We start from the raw sequence: 19499 nt of genomic DNA, 5'->3' as shown, positions 1-19499 counted from the left end.
GGTCCTGATATAGCCTACCCAATCATAAATGTAAGTATTCCTATGGGTTTCCCATGGTCAAAGAAGGTAAAATAGACATCAAGTTTGTATTTGTATCTCATCTGGCTCAAAAGCTATAGCCGAATCCCTTTCAGGCGGTGGCCATATTGGATTTGGCCGCCATCTTGGTCTCAGGGACCATTGGCTCTGGCGCCCTTGCTAAATCATTTCAGTATCCCCTCAGCTACATCTGTGCCAAATTTGGTGCTTGTAGATGAATTTGCGTGAACAATGGGGTGTAAGGCCCCATACTACAGCCTAAACTGCTTTTTTGGACAGTGGCCATATTGGAATTGGAGGATCAAGGGGTCCAGATATACTGGGTCATAAATATAAACATTCTTTTGTCTTTCTCATGATTAATTAAGCTGAAAAACATATCAAGTTTGTATTTGTAACTCATGTGGTTCAAAAGTTAAAGCCGGAACCCTTTTCGGGCAGCGGCCATATTGGATTTGGCCGCCATCTTGGCCCCGAGGGTCGCTGGCTCCGGCGCCCTAGCTAAATCATTTCGGTATGACCTGAGCTACATCTGTGCCAAATTTGGTGCTTTTAGATGAATTTGCGCGAAAATGTGCTTAAGGCCCCCAACTACAATCCATTTTTTTTTTATGTAATAAATCACTTTGTGCTCTGTAAACCACAAAGCAATAAAATGAATCCTCATAATTCATGTGTAAGTGTTGATGTAGTTCTTACGCAATGTATGAACAAACAACTCTATGAGTTAATTTGTGAAGAAAAAAAAAATTATAAATGGGACAAATTAACTTGTACAGAAACAATTCTTATGAATCTGCTTTGATCAACAAATGCAGCCTTATTCACATAAACTTCAGCCTCAGTCCTAATCGTATGAGTTAATAGGCAAGACTCATGTAGGCATATATAATCAAAATAAAATAAAATGAACGTGGAATGGTGAAGTGCTTGTGAAGTGCTTGTAAACTGGGGTGGTGACATTTTATTTTGTGGGTAATTTAATAAATTAAAGTTTTTTATTAAGGAACAGGACTCCAACAGTGTGAGGGCTAAGTCTATTTCTTTTTGTATTTACTACTACCGAAGAGCATGACACTCAAAACCTGCTCAAGGGGTTCATGCTATTTTTGAATCTGAATACGAAGCAGTCACGCGACTGTGTGTGGAAACGAAGCTTCGGACGTCACAGATCACGTGGTTATGGCAAAACGAATCAAGCTCCGATACACTGCTTCAATGTGAGATGTTTCGTTTTTTTGATACAAGCTTCGAAGCCTCGGTGCCGAACGTCACATCACTACAAGGAAGGTCTTCATTACTAAGCTTTACTTCTTCAAAGTCTATTTGAACTGCATACTCATCCATATTCTCCATTCTGCTCAGTGCTATTAATAAAGCTCAAATTTCAATGTATTTCTTTGTGTCTGGGTATGCATTCTGTAACAGGTAACACTTTACAATAAGGCTTTATTAGTTAATTCACTAGTTAACATAAACTGAAAAATGAACAATACTTCTAGCAGTTATTAATCTTGGTTAATGTTAATTTCAACATTTAATAACACATTATTAAATTCAAAGGATTTAATGGACCTGAGCTAACATGAACTAACAATGATCAGTTGTATTTTTTTAAACTAATGTTAACAAAGAATAACCATGGTAACAAATGTAGCTTTTGCTCATTGTTAATGTTGGTTAATGCATTAACTGACTTTACCTTATTGTAAAGTGTTACCTATTGTTCTTTATAATTCTTTATAACACTTGAATCAGTTTAAAACATTTGTTTACTTTATGTAGTTTTTGTGCATATTACTTTATTGGATTTAAATATAATTTAGAGTTCTTTTTGTTTTAAGAAAAACATAAAACCTGTTATTGTTTGAAAATGCTTATTTCAATATTGTGATAAAACCATAGATATTAGGTCAAATTCCTAAAAAAATAATAATAATAATAATAATAATAATTGGGTCACGGCTTAATGTCCATGGGAAAATGTGGGTCCCGTGGCCAAACCAGTTGAGAACTGCTGGTACAGTGTAAGGGACAATTTCAGATACAGCCATAGTGTCTTAGTGACTGTTCAAAGTCTTGTTTGTTGAATATTTCCAGTTGTAAATATTGTACATAAATAAATAAATGAAAATCAGCTTGCCCATTTATTTGTAATTTTACGTATAATGGCAGTAATTCTAAATGTACAGATTTAACCAATAAATGCAAGACATTGCACTCATGATGTGGCCTAATGCTGCGTGACCTTGAAATGGAATGGGAATATGACATCTGTGAAGAACAATCCTCTTCATACAGGCCTCTGGTAAACTTGTTTGTGGTCACAGTCACACCATGCAAGAAAAATATGTTCTACTGTCAAAAACTCACTAGTGTGTATGTTGTGCAATCAAAAATGGATGATTGCATATTCAAATGACTAATTATCCCATGCTTTATTTTATTTGTCACTGAGTTATTTTTTTTACATTCATTTTAATATCTTTGTTACTGTGAAGATGTTTCATTTTAAAAGGAATCAATAAAACAAAACTATAATAATTGTGTGGCCAAGACACAAACTGACAAGATATATTCAAGCTCTACAACTATGATGTCACAAAGACATTCTATAGAACTCTCCTGAGCAAAAGCCCCCACAAAGACAAAATCCTGAGGTGACTTTAATCAGAGTTTGAGGTGAGAAGACTGAATACATTTACAGTCCTGAGAGAACATGGAGAATATAAGAGCAACAGCCTTTGACGTGTTTGATGAAGCACGTTTACTGGGCGAACACACTGACATGATCATCAAGTCAAATGACAGAGAATTTCAAGTGCACAAGATCATCATGTGTGGCTGCAGCTCCTACTTTAGGTGAGAAGAAGTATTTGAACTTAAATTGTGTGCAAATTACCTAGAAATTATTATAATTCTATACATAATTTCCACTGCCAACAGTATACTGTTGAAACTGCCTAAGTCCATATATATAAATGCATGAAAATGAATGAGTGTATTGCCAGAAAAATGAATGTAACTATGCACTGCACTGTGCATAGTTACATTCATAGAGCACTTTGCACTGCTCCCTGAATCAACACGCTTATTCATTTGTGGATGTAAACTGAATCTATAAGTCAGCTATGCTGTTTACTTCTGAATATTATATTTCATTCTGGTGTGCTTAACGTTATCGCTACTGTGTAAATGCTATTCACCAACTAAACATATCCTATTCAATGCGTTCACAGTCTCTTTCACGGGCATCATTTGTAGTAGCCTTTTCACAAACTGTTTGCTCAAGCATAGCGTTTTCTCGAGTTCACTGTGTGCTTTCTACCATGCACAAATAAAAATGTCACTGAACTTTTGCTGTGTAATTGTAACAATCATGTGCACTCAAACACACCAAACCAACAATTACTAAAAACACACTTAAAAACTTATTTTGCACGGGCATTTTGCACTAGTATATATAAATGCATGAAAATGAATGAGTGTATTGCCAGAAAAATGAATGTAACTATGATATCTAGGGAAAAAAAATTCTTGAAATTTGATTCTGGAAGTGGCTATGAATGAAGTTTTACCCAGCATTTCAAACTTGATATAGGAAACTAATCTGTTTCTCTAAGTAAATTTGGCTGAAATTAAAATGTAAATAACGAAAAGTTATTTTATATATGCTCATTATTAATGTCTGTATTTCTTTGTCAAATTTGTTCACAGGGCTCTTTTCTCCAACAACTGGAGCAGCCCAGCACAACATTTCTGTGAAATTCAAGGAATATCCAGAGACATCATGCCTCTTATTATCCAGTATGCGTACACAAGATCTGTGCTCATTACTCAAGAGAATGTGTTGGAGCTCTTGGTGGCGGCTGAAATGATCTTAGTCTCAGGTCTTGTAGATGCCTGCTGTCAGTTCCTGGAGTCACAGTTATGCCCAGAGAACTGCATTGGCATCTGCAAGTTTACAGAGGACTTTTACTCCTGCTCAAAGCTCCGCTGTAAAGCAAAGCACTACATCCTGCAGCACTTTGAGGAGGTTCTGCATGTATCTGAGGAGTTCCTGGAGCTCTCCCTGGAACAGCTTGAGGAGATCATTGATGAGGATGAGCTGAATGTCAAACAGGAGGAGGTGGTTTTTGAAGCCGTCCTCCACTGGATTAATCATGCACCAGAAAACAGGAGGCAACACATTGCCGTGCTTCTGCCAAAGGTAAAACAGAGATTTTTGTCTTGTTTTTCATTACAAATTTATTAAAACTCTTAAATCAAGATACATTTTCTGCTATAATTTTAAATTTTGTGTTGTGATTTTGTCATTTACATTTCTTTTTAGTTTAAACGTGTCTAGAATTTACTGGAAACGTTTACTTTACTAGAATTTTCAGTTTGAAATGAAATAAAAGTGAAAATGAGAAACTTGCCTTGACAGCTACTGTATTTAAGATTAAGTTTTAAAATATTTTTAATTTAATTTTAGTTTAACTACAATAATCCTGGCATGGTGTTTTTTTTCTTGTTTCAAGCATTAACATTGGAAATCCTTTTCCATTTTTGAACACCATATAACTGCTTAGTAACAGTCTTGCAACAGTCTCTGAAAGTCTAAACTCTCCCTTGTGCTTCAGGTTCGATTGGGGTTGATAACATCAGCCTACTTCACCAATAATGTAAAGTGCAATGCACTAGTGATGGAGTATGAAGCCAGCATGCCTGTTATCATCAATGCAATGAAGACTTTGTTTGACCTCAACATGGATGAGCCCACCAACTCAGAACTCATGCATCAACTGACACGTCCACGTCTGCCCTCATCGATCCTATTGGCCATCGGAGGATGGAGCGGCGGCAATCCCACCAATGAGATTGAGGCATATGATGTGAAGGCAGACTGCTGGGTCAGTGTGACTCAAGAAGATGAGCATCCCAGAGCCTATCATGGTACAGCAGTCCTGGATGAGTTTGTCTACTGTATTGGTGGTTTTGACCATGTGCAGTATGTCAACAGCGTGAGGAAATTCAGTCTTATCACTCAGACTTGGCATGAGGTGAGTAATGCTCTATGTCAACATGTAACTTTAATTTAGCTTCCTTCACAAAACAGTATTGTGGTACAGTGATGGTATACCACCGGATTGTACTTTGTTATGGACCATAGTGCTGAATGATGTGCTGTAAAGAATACCACTGTATTACCATATTACATGTTTAAAAAGTGGTAAAACCATGATACACTTTTTTGTGTGTTCCAGCAATTGTTGTAGTTTTGTATAATATAATATAATATAATATAATATAATATAATATAATATAATATAATATAATATAATATAATATACCACCAGAGATACCATCATGATTGTGTCAAAAAATACCAAGAAGAAGAATACTAAGAAAAATAATAATAGTATTATTGTATTTATTTGCAACTGATAGGACAGAACCAATGAGATGGTGTATTAATGTGTGTTCGCACACTGATGTATTTGGTGTGTTGTAGGTGGCCCCCATGTATGAACGCCGCTGCTATATTAGTGTTGCTGTTCTGGACGGGCTCATTTATGCCATTGGTGGTTTTGATGGACAACAACGGCTTAAAACAGTAGAGCGCTACGATCCAAACACCAATCAGTGGACAATGATGGCACCCATGAATGAACAAAGGAGTGATGCCAGCACCACCTCACTGCAGGGCAGGGTAAGAGCACTTACCCATGGTTCCACACTCTTCTGCTGGAGACTCTTAATCCCTGTAAAGCATGAAGGAAATGTGAAATGGAGATATAGCATGGGAATAGTTTAAATATGAAAAGGAATATCATAAAATTTACTGTGTTTTAATAACTGTTTTTCTGATCAATCTGTGATGATTGTGCACAAACATCATGCATGTTATTTTTGTGTTTGTCAGATTTATATCTGTGGTGGTTTTACTGGGATCGACTGTCTCTCCTCTGCTGAGAGCTTCAACCCTGAAACAAACCAGTGGACTCTCATCGCTCCCATGAGTAGCCGCCGCAGTGGTGTTGGTGTGATCGCTTATGCAGATCTAGTGTATGCTGTGAGTAACCCATTTAATCCCAAATTTTTCCAAGACACAAAAATATCCAAATCATGTGTCATTAGTATCTCTTTGAAACAATCAATCATAATTTTTAGAAATTTTCATGGAAAAGTGTGTGAAAAAGTGTGTTTTATGATCGGTCACAATTGTGACCGGTGGGATACTGTGTTGTATCAACCATTGTACAGATTGAATATAGGTCTATTCGACCTGTGCAGTGTGTTTATGTGTGTTTTTGTGTGTGTGTGTGTGTTTTTTTGTGTGTGTTTTTGTGTGTCTGTATGTGTGTGTGTGTGTGTGTGTGTGGAGATCAGACATCAGAGGAGACGTGACCATGTGTGAGTGTGTGTGTGTGTGTGTGTTTGTGTATGTGTGTTTGTGTGTTTGTGTGTGTGTGTGTGTTTCTGTGTGTGTCTGTGTGTGTGTGGAGATCAGACATCAGAGAAGACGTGACCGTGTGTGTGTGTGTTTCTGTGTGTGTGTGTGTGTGGAGATCAGACATCAGAGGAGACGTGACCGTGTGTGTGTGTGTGTGTGTGTCTGTGTGTGTGTGTGTGTGTGTGGAGATCAGACATCAGAAGAGACGTGACCGTGTGTGTGTGTGTGTGTGTGTGTGTGTGTGTGTGTGTGTAAAATTAGGTAGAAAGTAAGGTAGAACAGTTAGCCTATGTGTATTAGTATGTAGATGCAATGGGTTATCCCACCGGTCACTATTGTTGCCGTTGACATGTTTGTGAGTTCTATGACCACATTAAACAAAGTTGAGTAATTGCAAATGCATATATCAATACTAGACATGATGTGTACCAAAAATCTATGTCCTATCTTTATGTTAACATACTTTACCACCCTTTTCTTTGGGAGCTTTCTTGCTGCCATCCTCTTCTCTTGGCGCAAACAGGAAGTAAACAGCTCTGGTCATGTGACAATTTACAGTAAACATGCGACACTGCACATATTTCACTGAGACCCTTTATTATGACCGCCGCTAGCGTAGCTAGCGAAAGCGGTCATATAGGGATTGTCAAAGTTTTTTTTTTTTTTTTTTTTTGTCATCTACTGAATTTTTCGTCAACGATACCAGGGACACCGAAACACCGGGGAACATGAAATTTGGTGGGCATGTAGCCCCACTAGACTTTTACGGAAAAATTTCGTTTGGTCCCCGGGGGCCACCCCCCCCCCCCTGCGCTGGGCCCCCCCAAACCCAAAAAATGCAGTTTTTCCTAAATAACTACCTGAACCGTGGCACCGAAGATGAAGAATTTTTTATGGTATGTTGGTCTTAAGGGCCCACATCAACCTAGCCCATAATCGATTGTCAAAGTTTTTTTTTTTTTTTTTTTTGTCATCTACTGAATTTTTTCGTCAACGATACCAGACACACCGAAACACCGGGGAACATGAAATTTGGTGGGCATGTAGCCCCACTAGACTTTTACGGAAAAATTTCGTTTGGTCCCCGGGGGCCACTCCCCCCCCCGCGCTGGGCCCCCCCAAACCCAAAAAATGCAGTTTTTCCTAAATAACTACCTGAACCGTGGCACCGAGGATGAAGAAATTTTTATGGTATGTTGCTCTTAAGGGCCCACATCAACCTAGCCCATAATCACTCATTTGTGATTTGCGCCCCTCCCATAAAAAATGAAAATGCAATATTATTCTGCTTTAATCGCCCCTATCTTCAGTTGAGATGTTCAGAACTGCACCATATTTCATGTGTATGATTAACTTGACATCCTCTGGGGGTATGCTAAGTTTCGTAGAATTTCATCCATGGGGGGGTATAAAATAAATTCATTTATGTGCACATTTAGTGACTGTACACTCATCGGCCTGTAGATGGTGGTGTTGAGCGAAGGGTTGCTGGTTTAGGATGATACTGTCACTAAGGTTGCCAACTGTCCCGAATTAGGCGGGACGTCCCGCATTTTGGGCCTAATTTATCTGTCCCTTGCGTGACCTCCCGTGTCCCGTTTTTTGACAAGCTGATAAACCACTGACTGATACAACAGCAACAGCAGCAGTGCTGACCACGACACTTGAGAATGATCACCGACACCTGTCATCATCCAATCACAGATTTTTTTAATCACTGTTTTGAGACAAATCATTGTTTGATTTGCGAACATCCTCTGCCGTCTGGTCGCTTCCGCTTCAAGCCGGACTCGTCTCGCGCTAACGGTAATTTCCTTTCACTGTCCACGTTTTGATTTCGGCTAATCAATTTTGGCGAATGCAAACAACGTGATTATTGTTCATGAGTCTAACATCCAGCTACGCAAGAAAACATGTAATCTACCTGAGGGAATAATATGCTCAAAAAACATTTCTGATTATTATTAATGTTTTAAAGCTTTTAGAAAGTACATAGAAAGCTTTTGTAACATTATCTTAACTGTCACTTTTGATTAATGTAATGCATCCTTGCTGGCAATTACTTTCTTTATTTTTTTTCCCAAAAAATAATCTTACTAACCCCAAACTTTTGAACTGTAAGCCTAGTGTATAATGTTAAAAAAGCTTTCTATTTTAGATAAATGCTGTTATTTTGAACTATGGTTTGTTTGTAATGTGACTTTTTTCATGTATGACATTAAAATTATTTTTAGAATTAAATACATAAATAGGTTAAGCAATACAAATGTGTTTATGTCTGATAACCTTTTAAACACAAACTTAACTGCAGACACTGAAATGATGTACACTGTGTGATACAGTACAAATATTTTGAGTGTCCCTCATTTTCCTATAAATAACCACGATTGTCCCGCATTTTCCTTTTCTGAAGTTGGCAACCCTAACTGTCACACACACACACATGCAGGAATACAAACAAACGCAAGCATGCACACACACTGACATCCACACGCACAGACACACACCCATACACACACACATACAAATCCACATGCACAGACACACACACAAACACACACGTGCACACACATGTACGCACGCATACATACACGCACAGACACACACACACACACACACACACACACACAGACACACACATACACAAACACACACACATACACACACACACACACAGACAGACATGCACGTACTACTACTTTTTTTAGGTATATACATAAACACGCAATACAGCCAAATTGCTCCACGTCATTTCTTTTTGTGGAAAGCCAGTGCAGGCCTGAGCGGCGGTCATATTTTGTACCGCCATGCGGTACATCTAGTTATTTCAATATCTGCTGGAAATGCATTCATAGATCATTCAGTAACATTTTTATAGCCTTAGAAATGAAAAAAAATTTTACGGTCACTATTGTGACTGGTGGGATTACACATATCAGTGTTATAGTTTTAATTGACTATGATAACCATGACACAAATACAGAAATATGGAACAATCACAGTTTAAAGGTTGCACTTATGTAAATGCATGCATGGATGTACATATACAAATGCACAGAATACATAAATAAAAAGTGTATTTATTTAAAGGTTGGTGGTTTTGATGGTGCCAATCGTTTGCGGTGTGGGGAGGCCTACAATCCGCTGACTAACATCTGGAGTGATGTTGCATCAATGTACAACCCACGCAGCAACTTTGGCATTGAGGTGAGATGTGGACAGTTAAAATCTGTATCTGGTGAAACTATGAAATAACATTACAATAATGATTTGATGATAATGAATATGGGGGAATATTATTATTTTTTTGGTTCCATATTGAGAATAATTGGAAAGTTGCACCCTAAAATTGTAGAAGGCTTCGATGATCAATGTGTGTCAAAACATTCTAACTATGTTTAAATTAAGTGTTGCATCTATAATAAGATTTATTAATGTAAAGTTAAAGACATTAGCTGTACATTATTTATTTTCATGTTTACCTTCCTCAAAATCCAGGTAGTTAATGGTCAGTTGTTTGCTGTCGGAGGCTTTGATGGATTCAGCACCATCTCTGATGTGGAGTGCTACAATGAGAAGACAGATGAATGGTAACTTCCACAAACACTAAATCTTACAGATCATTTTACACTGCATTAGATATAAATATAAGTCTATAAGTCTAATACAGACTATATTTCATTGCATTCCTTGCATCTGTTTTCTATACAGGCTTGATGCAAATAAAATGGCCATTTCCCGCAGTGCTCTGAGCTGTTGTGTAGCATCAGGATTGCCTAACATGGCACAGTATGCTGCCCTACGAGACACCTTACAGACACAAGAAGAGCCTGACAGTGAATGATCTGCTTCTAGCAGATCTGACAGTCTGACTACAAATGGAGAGTCATGTTTCCTGAATAAATGCATTCAAAAAAGAGGCTATATTCTAAATGTTATAACTTTCTCTCAGGTGTAGTGTTGTTCATTTAAAAAAATGAAACTGAAAGGGATCTCTACAGCTCAACAAACCAACATATAATATTGAGAATTCTGTTTACTGAGTAAAATATTTATTGCTTTATTAAACTTTGTATGAATTACTGTAATTTACTGGCTTCTTTTATATGATTATACATTGTGTATGATTGATTTAACTCATAGATAATCTTTGCTAAAGAATCATTGATTATGTTATGTTTTTATTACTACTAGTGCAAAATGCCTGTGCAAAATCAGTTTTTAAGTGTGTTTTTAGTAATTGTTGGTTTGGTGTGTTTGAGTGCACATTGTTACAATTACACAGCAAAAGTTCAGTGACATTTTTATTTGTGCATGGTAGAAAGCACAACGTGAACTCCGAGAAAACGCTATGCTTGAGCAAACATTTTGTGAATAGGCAACTACAAATGATGCCCGTGAAAGAGAATGTGAACGCACTGAAAAGGATATGTTTAGTTGGTGAATAGCATTTACACAGTAGCGATAACGTTAAGCTCACCAGAATGAAATATAATATTCAGAAGTAAACAGCATAGCTGACTTATAGATTCAGTTTACATCCACAAATGAATAAGCGCGTTGATTCAGGGAGCAGTGCAAAGTGCCCGTGCAAAATCAGTTTTTGTGAGCTGATCGCTGAACAAAAACGTTCAGGAGATATTTCTCAGCGATGGCTGATTTCAACAGTTTCAGTATGATAAAAAATAACTTTTATATTGATTCAATGGATTAATTGCATTTTGGGAAAATAAGTGTCATGAATTTATTGCATTTTTGGGAAAAATAATCAGCTTTTATAATAAATCTTTGAAAATCCAAATCTGGATTTGAATTTTTTATGTTATTATAACCTAAAGATGCTATGTGAAAGTTTGAAACAGAAAATAGTGGTTTTCATCTTGCCACTTTCTTGGTAAAGAAAACACATCAAACACTCAAATTAATCAAAATGGATTTATCATGTTCTGGAACCAAACTATAATATTCAGAAGTAAACAGTGTAGCTCACGTTCTGGAACCAAACTATAATATTCAGAAGTAAACAGTGTAGCTGACTGAGTGTTTATGTCAGAATGTTTATTTTTAAACCACAACCTTCTAAAAATGATATATTTAACGATATCTTTTGCATTTCTCATCCAAACAACGTCAAACTTGGCACTGCACTTACTCGTGCCCGTAACGAGACATCTGGCGAGTTTGAAATCCATCGGACTAACGGTTCGAGAGATATGCGAGTAATAGACATACACACACACACACACAGACAGACAGACAGACAGACGTTTCTGTAATTTATAGATAGATATTCAAGGCGTGAATTACAGATCTGCTGAAGCACCAAATCCATGTGACCCAATTTTTCATGCCAATTATATTTAATATCTACCTAAATGTATATGAAACATGTGTAGAAGAGTCCCATACTTGGCTGTTAAAGCCTGTTTAGCACCATCTAGCGTTTGAGATATTACAGTGCATTGGCATTGTTTTGGTTAAGACTGATGTCACTTCCTGTATTTTAAATATGGCGGAGAAACGCATGAAAATGTCCTGTGCTTGTACTACTTTTTACTACTAAAATAGCGTCTTTACTGGTTACTCTCTGTCGCTTAGTTACATGTTATCCTAACCCTAACCCATCCTGTCACATAAACTGACATGTCAATCATCTTGTCAAAGATAAAATCCTCCACATTTAATTTAATTCAATTTCCCACAGTATCGGAGAGAAATATTCATGCATAACGATGCCAAATGGCCAAATAACGGATCTTTTTTAAAAGTTGTTGCAGATGAAATATAACACGGATAACATCAACTTAAATGTTGATTATTAGTCACTCAAACCCTTTTTTCCAAACTGTCGGTCTTTTTACTTAACCGTAGGTCGCGCACTGTAGTTTGCTGAACACTTTTTACTCGTGTTTGTAGTTCTGAACTGGATCCTCCTCCAAAGCATTGAATTGTGGGCAATATTAGCTGTTATGGTGAGCACGGATTCACACTTCCAAAAATCCACCGGAAATAGTAGACCATTCGGGGACTTCTGGCATACACTTTTCAACATACAATGCTATGCAACACTTATTTTAATCTCACATACTGTTTAGGATGGATAGTATGGACATTCAACATCAGCTTGCTTGGAGCTCGAACTTGTCTTCCTGAACGTGCAGTGACGTGAGGTTAAACCTCCTTAACAGTCTGAGATTTCTCCCTGGGGTTTGTCCCATTGTTGGTGGCTGGACGACCCCCCCTAGGAACCAGCACCGGAACCATCAGCTGACCTATCTCTCCATGAGCTGATTTAAGTCGATCGACAGTGACTCATTCTGGACGGCCTGTGATGTCGACCAGGAATGTTTTGACGACTCGAAACAGCCCATCGTACGAGGGCGGCAAAGTATTTCGGTGAGCGTCATGATGGATGAAAACAAACTCAGCTTTTGAAAGCCTTTGAGAGCCTTTGGGCATCCAAGTTACCGTCAGTCCATGCTGAGCGGAAGGAATGGGTTTGAAAGTATTAATTGAATTAAATACATTTATTTACATTTACTCATTTTGCAGATGCTTTTATCCAAAGCGACTTATAAATGAGGAATACTGCAAGCGATTCATCATGAAGAGGCAAACAAATGCAAGAAAAATACAAAGTTTTAGACATTGCTTAAAGTAGCAGAAGACAGAATAGGGATGGATTAAACAGTCTTTTTGCCAGCTGTAGCTACATAACTGTCACGGTTCATGGATTCATTGACTCGCCCTCGCTATGTGTGTGTGTGTGTATGTTGTATGAATGGGCGCGGCTCATCAGCACGGCTCGTTATCTCCGCTGATGAGCTGATCAGCGTCAGCTGTTTTGAATGAGCGTTGTCCTATATATTGTTTGTTACCTCGTCCTGTCTTTGTCAGATGGTTGTGGAGGTTTCAGGCTCGGCTCACAGTCTTCTCTCCCCCGCTCCAGTTTCTGTATTCCTGTTCTGAGACTCGCCTGCCAGTTCTGAGGATCTGATGCGGTTTCCTGTGTTCCTGTTCTGAGATTCGTCTGCCTGTTTCTGAGGATCGTCTGCGGCTCGTCCGTTACTGCCTGCCCACTGAGTCCTGCGTTGCCGAGCCTGTTATTCTACTGTTGCCTAATATCTCAACCTGCACTACCTCTTACTATTGTGTTAATAAACACCAGTTTCACTTGCTATTGAATCCTTGACTTTTCCTTCGAGCCATGACAGAACCATCTGACCAGATCATGGATTCAGCAAGTGCAGCCACCTTTGAGCAGATGTATGCCGGTAATCACGCCCGCATGGACCGTCAGGATGAACAGATCGGTGCCTCGGGTCGGGCGATACAGGCTCTGGTAACGCAGGTGTCCGAGCTCACCTCTCAATTACAACGTCTGAGAGGTCCCACTGCGCCAGCACCGCCCCCGCCCGTTCCCCCGGAAAATCTCAACATCAACCGACCAGAGCCACGCATCCCCACCCCCGAGAGATATTCTGGAGAACTGAATATGTGCCGAACTTTTCTAACCAAATGTTCGATTTACTTCTCTCTTCAGCCTGTGACGTTTTCCTCTGAGGAGAGTAAAGTGGCACTAGTGATGACGCTGTTATCTGGACGCGCGGCTCTGTGGGAAACAGCGGTGTGGAAGAATCAACACGCATGCTGCTCCTCGTTCCAAGCACTCGAGCAAGAGATGAGCCGTGTGTTCGATCGCGCGGTCGCCGGACGCGAGGCGGCTCGCCAACTTGCCGATCTCCGACAGAACAACAACTCGGTTTCCGACTATTCCATCCAGTTCCGGACGTTGGCCGCCGAGTGCAAATGGAACGAGGAGGTGCAGTGGGACTTGTTCCTGCATGGGTTGGCTGACCGTGTTCAAAAGGAGATCTACACATTGGATTTACCCAAGACTCTTGATGAACTGGTTGAACTGGCACTACGAGTCGATGCACGATTACAACAGAGAGCGAATCGATCGTTCCAGACTCCAGTGGGGGATTTCGCTGAGTTTCCCAGTCTCAGGGGAGTGAACATGGTCAGCCCCTCGAACGATCCTGAACCCATGCAGGTAGGTCGAGCTCGGCTCTCCCGGGAGGAGAGAGAACATCGCCGTTCGAGAGGTCTGTGTCTCTACTGTGGAGAGGCCGGCCACTTCATCTCCACCTGTCCTTTAAAAGGCCAAGCACGGCGGTAGGACGGAGGCTACTGTCGGGCGGGATATCCATGGCCAGACCCTTGAACGCCACCCTCCTCCCGGTGAGACTCCAGTGGGCAGGCCACGCCTTCAACGGCCAGGCGCTGGTGGATTCGGGAGCGGAGGGGAATCTGATGGACTTTTCTTTGGCTCAGAGACTTCACATCCCCATCACACCTCTGGAGCACAGTATCACCATCCACGCACTTAATGGACAGGAACTTCCGGGCATCACTCACACCACTGGATCCATCACACTTATCACTTCGGGTAATCACACTGAGAGGATCTCACTCTATCTCACTCAGTCACCTCACGCTCCCATTGTCCTGGGTCATCCGTGGTTGGTGAAACACGCCCCAGGATAGAGTGGGGTCAGAACTCCGTGTCCAGTTGGAGCAATCAATGTTATGCCTCATGTCTTTCGTCTGCTGTTCCGTCTGTTTCTTGTTCTGTGTTGCAGGAGGAACCAGTGAATCTGTCTAACGTGCCACCAGAGTATCTCGACCTGAAGGAAGTGTTCAGTAAGTCCCGGGCTGCTTCTCTTCCTCCGCATCGTCCCTATGACTGTGCTATAGATTTACTGCCAGGTACGTCTCCGCCTAAGGGCAAGTTATATTCGCTTTCTGTTCCAGAAAGGGAGGCTATGGAGAAATATATTTCTGATTCTCTAGCAACTGAATTCATCCGCCCTTCCTCTTCTCTAGCGGGGGCGGGGTTCTTTTTTGTGGGGAAGAAGGATGGCTCTCTGCGACCTTGTATTGATTACCGGGGGTTGAACAGCATCACGGTAAAGAATACTTATCCTTTGCCGTTGATGTCTTCAGCCTTCGAGAGGTTGCAGGGAGCATCAATCTTCACAAAATTGGATTTAAGTAATGCATATCATTTGGTTCGCATCAGGAAGGGGGATGAATGGAAGACCGCGTTCAACACCCCCAGGGGGCACTTTGAATATTTGGTTATGCCGTTCGGGCTTTCCAACTCCCCAGCGGTCTTCCAGGCACTCGTCAATGATGTGTTGAGAGACATGGTAGACCAGTTCATATATGTTTACCTGGATGACATATTGATTTTTTCTTCGTCTCTCCAGGAGCACGTTCAACACGTCAGACGAGTGCTTCAGAGGTTGCTAGAGAATGGGCTTTTTGTCAAGGCGGAGAAATGCGCTTTTCATGCACAGTCTGTTCCTTTCCTAGGGTACATCATTTCGTCTGAGGGAGTGCGAATGGATCCTGAGAAGGTTAAGGCTGTAGTGGAGTGGCCAAGCCCAGATTCCCGTAAGGCCCTACAGAGGTTTCTGGGGTTTCGCCAGCTGAGGCTGTGTTTGCTAAACTGAAAGGCCGCTTCGTTTCAGCCCCCATCCTTATAGCCCCTGATCCATCACGTCAGTTCGTGGTGGAGGTCGATGCGTCAGAGGTGGGGGTAGGAACAGTGCTATCCCAGCGTTCTCCCACAGACGACAAGATGCATCCCTGCACGTTTTTGTCCCGTCGTTTATCGCCTGTCGAACGTAACTACGACATTGGTAACAGAGAGTTGTTGGCAGTAAAGTTAGCGTTGGAAGAATGGCGTTATTGGTTAGAAGGGTCGGGGGTACCTTTTATCGTTTGGACCGATCATAAGAACCTGGAATATATCAGAACCGCCAAAAGACTGAACTCCAGGCAGGCTCGGTGGGCACTTTTTTTCGGTCGTTTTGATTTTTCTCTCTCGTACCGCCCGGGTTCCAAAAACATCAAACCCGACTCTTTATCGCGTATTTTTGACCATTCCGATCGCCCGTCTACTCCCGAGTGCATTTTACCCAAGACCCTATTTGTCTCCACACTCACATGGGAGGTCGAATCGTTTGTTTGTGCCGGAGGCATCTGTGTGTTCATTCATTCAGCGTGTACAGACACTTGCGATTAGAACAAAACAGATATAGAACTGACCTATTCCTCAGCCAGATCCCTTTGCTCCTCGAAATGAAACTTCCAGCACTTCTGAGGTAAATTTTCCAGGATTATTATCAAGATAGTATTATTCCTCACATCGTAAAGTACATGAGTCTGAAAGTGAACTTGCTGTGTGTGTTATCCAGCTGATGTGGGCGTTCACGGGTTTGCCTGGATCACCTCAGATTATTTGCGTTTGAATAGCGCGCGCTCTCCGTGGGCGGAGTCACATTAAAACTTGAGCTGAGATGAGAACGACTGACATCTCTCTCTTTTCATACATATTACATAAACTGAGAATATTTTTTTTATATAAAAATTACTTCATTTAAAAGAAGAGAATTCAAGCTTCATGCCTGTGTGTCTGTATGCCTGTTTGACTGAGAATTCGCTGAGTTACAGTTCATTTTCGGACGCGTTTCAGAATGGACTACACTGACAGAGGGAAAGCAGAACTTGCATCATGTTTATTTTTCTTTATTTGGCAAAAAGCACAACACTTTGTTTTTATTGTGAGTATACACAAAAATAATACACACTCAACAGGATCGAGTGATGTAAAAAACAAGTATGTAAGATCAAAATCAACAGAGTATTTTTCGTCTCTGTTGCACTGATAAGGAAAAAAACTAGCCTATCGCGCCGGCGTGACAGCCGACCTCAGGGGGTTAATGGAAAGGCATATATTTTTTTATGATAATGAGGTTAAGTACTCATGGAAGATTTGAGTTTCAGCTGTCTTTTGAATGTTGTCAGGTATTCTGCATTCCAGATGAAAGCAGGGACATCGAACATTGAACAAAAATGTTCTGGAGATTGATTTTGCCTCTCTGTGATGGTACCACCAGTCGCCGCTCATTTACCGATCGTTGGCTTCTGGTAGGGATGTAGACTCGTAAGAGCGAGTGGAAGTAGGAAGGTACTGAGCCTGTGGTCTGAAAGCAAGTGTCAATTCCAACTGCAGAGAGATTATGAAAGAGGTGTGACGTGGGCCCTGCGTTCTGGATCATTTGTAGAGGTTTGATTGCACACGATGGAAGTCCAGGCAGAAGAGCATTACAGTAATCCAGCCAATAAATTACCAGGGCCTGGACGAGAAGTTGTGTTGCATGCTCAGTTAGGAAAGACCTGATCTTCCTGATGTTGTGTAGTGCAAACCTGCATGACTGAGCTGTCTTTGCAATGTGGTCTTTGAAGGTCCTCAAAGATTACTCCAAGATTTTTAGCTGACCCTGATGGTGTAATAGATGATGTACTTAGCTGGATGGTGAAATCGTGCTGTAGAGACTGATTGGCAGGGAAAACGAGAAGCTCAGTCTTGGCCAGGTTGAGCTGCAAGTAGGGCTGGGTATCGTTCAAAAAATTTCGATACCAATACTGATACCGATACCTTGATTTTGATACCGGTTCCTGAACGATACTTTTTTCGATACCAATTTTATGAAATCCATTTTAACAATATTACATAACACATTACCTCAGAACAACTTTGGTTTTATTTTTTCAGTTTGACTCATGCTCCTTAGCCAGTGCACAAAGGAACAACATTTTTATATAAAGAGCTCATGCTCACCAAAGCTGAATTTGTTTGATCAAAATTACAGTAGAACTTGTAACATTGTGAAATAGTATTACAATTTAAAATCTTATTTGAATATATTTCAGAATGTAATTTATTCCTGTGATTGTCAAAGCTGAATTTTCAAAATCATTACTTCAGTGTCACATGATCCTTCAGAAATATGAAAACAGTTTGCTGCTTAATATTTTGGAAACTATGATACATTTTTTCATGATTCTTTGATGAATACAAATTTCAAAAGAACAGCATTTATTTGAAACAGAAATCTTTTGTAACATTACACATGTTTTAAGGTAATTTTTGATCACTTTAATGCATCCTTGCTGAAAAAAAAATTCTGACTAACCAACACATTTTTGAACGGCAGTGTACATTCAGTAGGTCATTATCGCAAAACACTGTCAGAGTGATCGACAAGGTATCTCTTCATTTACCAGTCGAAGACGCAGCAACTTTCTGCTCTTATGTTTACTCCGTGCACTTTCAAGGTCTTCATCATATACCGGACTTTGCAACAATTATTTTACTGCAAATACTGCATCGCGCGCTGTTGGCATCGAGCCTGGAGAAATGTAGACACAATTTTGATCGACTTTTCCACATCTTTAGGGTATTGTGTGTGTGTGTGCTCGCGTCTCATATGAGTATGTGCGCGGAAAGTTTGTGTGTGTGTGCTCGCGTCTCATTGAGTATGTGCGCGAGTTTGTGTGTGTGTGCTCGCGTCTCATATGAGTATGTGCGTGGACAGTTTGTGCGCGCACGCGTCTCATATGAGTATGTGCACGGAGAGTCGAACTCGGTACCCAGCCCTAGCTGCAAGTAATGTTCTGTCATCCATGCCAAGATGTCCGCCAGACAGCTTGAGATTCGTGCAGCTATACTGTGGGATCAATTGGTTGAAATGAAAGCTGTGTATCATCAGCATAGCAATGGTAAGAGAAACTTAATGTAGTGTAAATGGAGAAGAGGATGGGTCCAAGAACTGAACACTGAGGAAACCCTGTGATCAGTTGATGTGATTTGGATACCTCCTCTCTCCAGGCAACCCTGAAAGACATACCTGTGAGATAAGATTCAACCCAGTGAAGTGGAGTTCCTGTGATGCCCAGTGATAAGAGGGTGGACAGAAGGATCTGATGATTCACAGTGTCAAATGCATCAGATAGATTGAGAAGAATGAGAACTGATGATTTGAAATCAGCTTTTGCAAACCGCAGATCTTCAGTGACAGAGTAATGCAGTCTTGGTTGAACGGCCATTCTTGAAACCAGATTGGTTGACGTCCAGATGGTTGTTCTGTGAGAGGAAAGATGATAT

The 19499-nt window shown here is 40.5% G+C and overlaps 1 protein-coding gene across 1 annotated transcript; it reads left to right on the top strand.

Annotated features, from left to right (window-relative positions):
- Positions 1 to 2758: 2758 nt before the first annotated feature.
- LOC311096978 (kelch-like protein 10) lies at positions 2759 to 10322 on the top strand (the record flags this gene model as incomplete). Its single annotated transcript, XM_084136452.1, has 8 exons — positions 2759 to 2901; positions 3757 to 4249; positions 4665 to 5084; positions 5537 to 5734; positions 5948 to 6097; positions 9569 to 9685; positions 9977 to 10068; positions 10190 to 10322. The coding sequence occupies 8 exons, from the start codon at positions 2759 to 2761 to the stop codon at positions 10320 to 10322; spliced, it is 1746 nt and encodes a 581-aa protein (XP_083992578.1).
- Between the last annotated feature and the right edge of the window lie 9177 nt (positions 10323 to 19499).

This window comes from Abramis brama (assembly GCF_963993115.1).
Source record: "Abramis brama genome assembly, chromosome: 15".
Taxonomy (NCBI): domain Eukaryota; kingdom Metazoa; phylum Chordata; class Actinopteri; order Cypriniformes; family Leuciscidae; genus Abramis; species Abramis brama.
The sequence above is the reverse complement of the archived record's forward strand: the minus strand, read 5'-3'. Positions and strand labels throughout refer to the sequence as shown.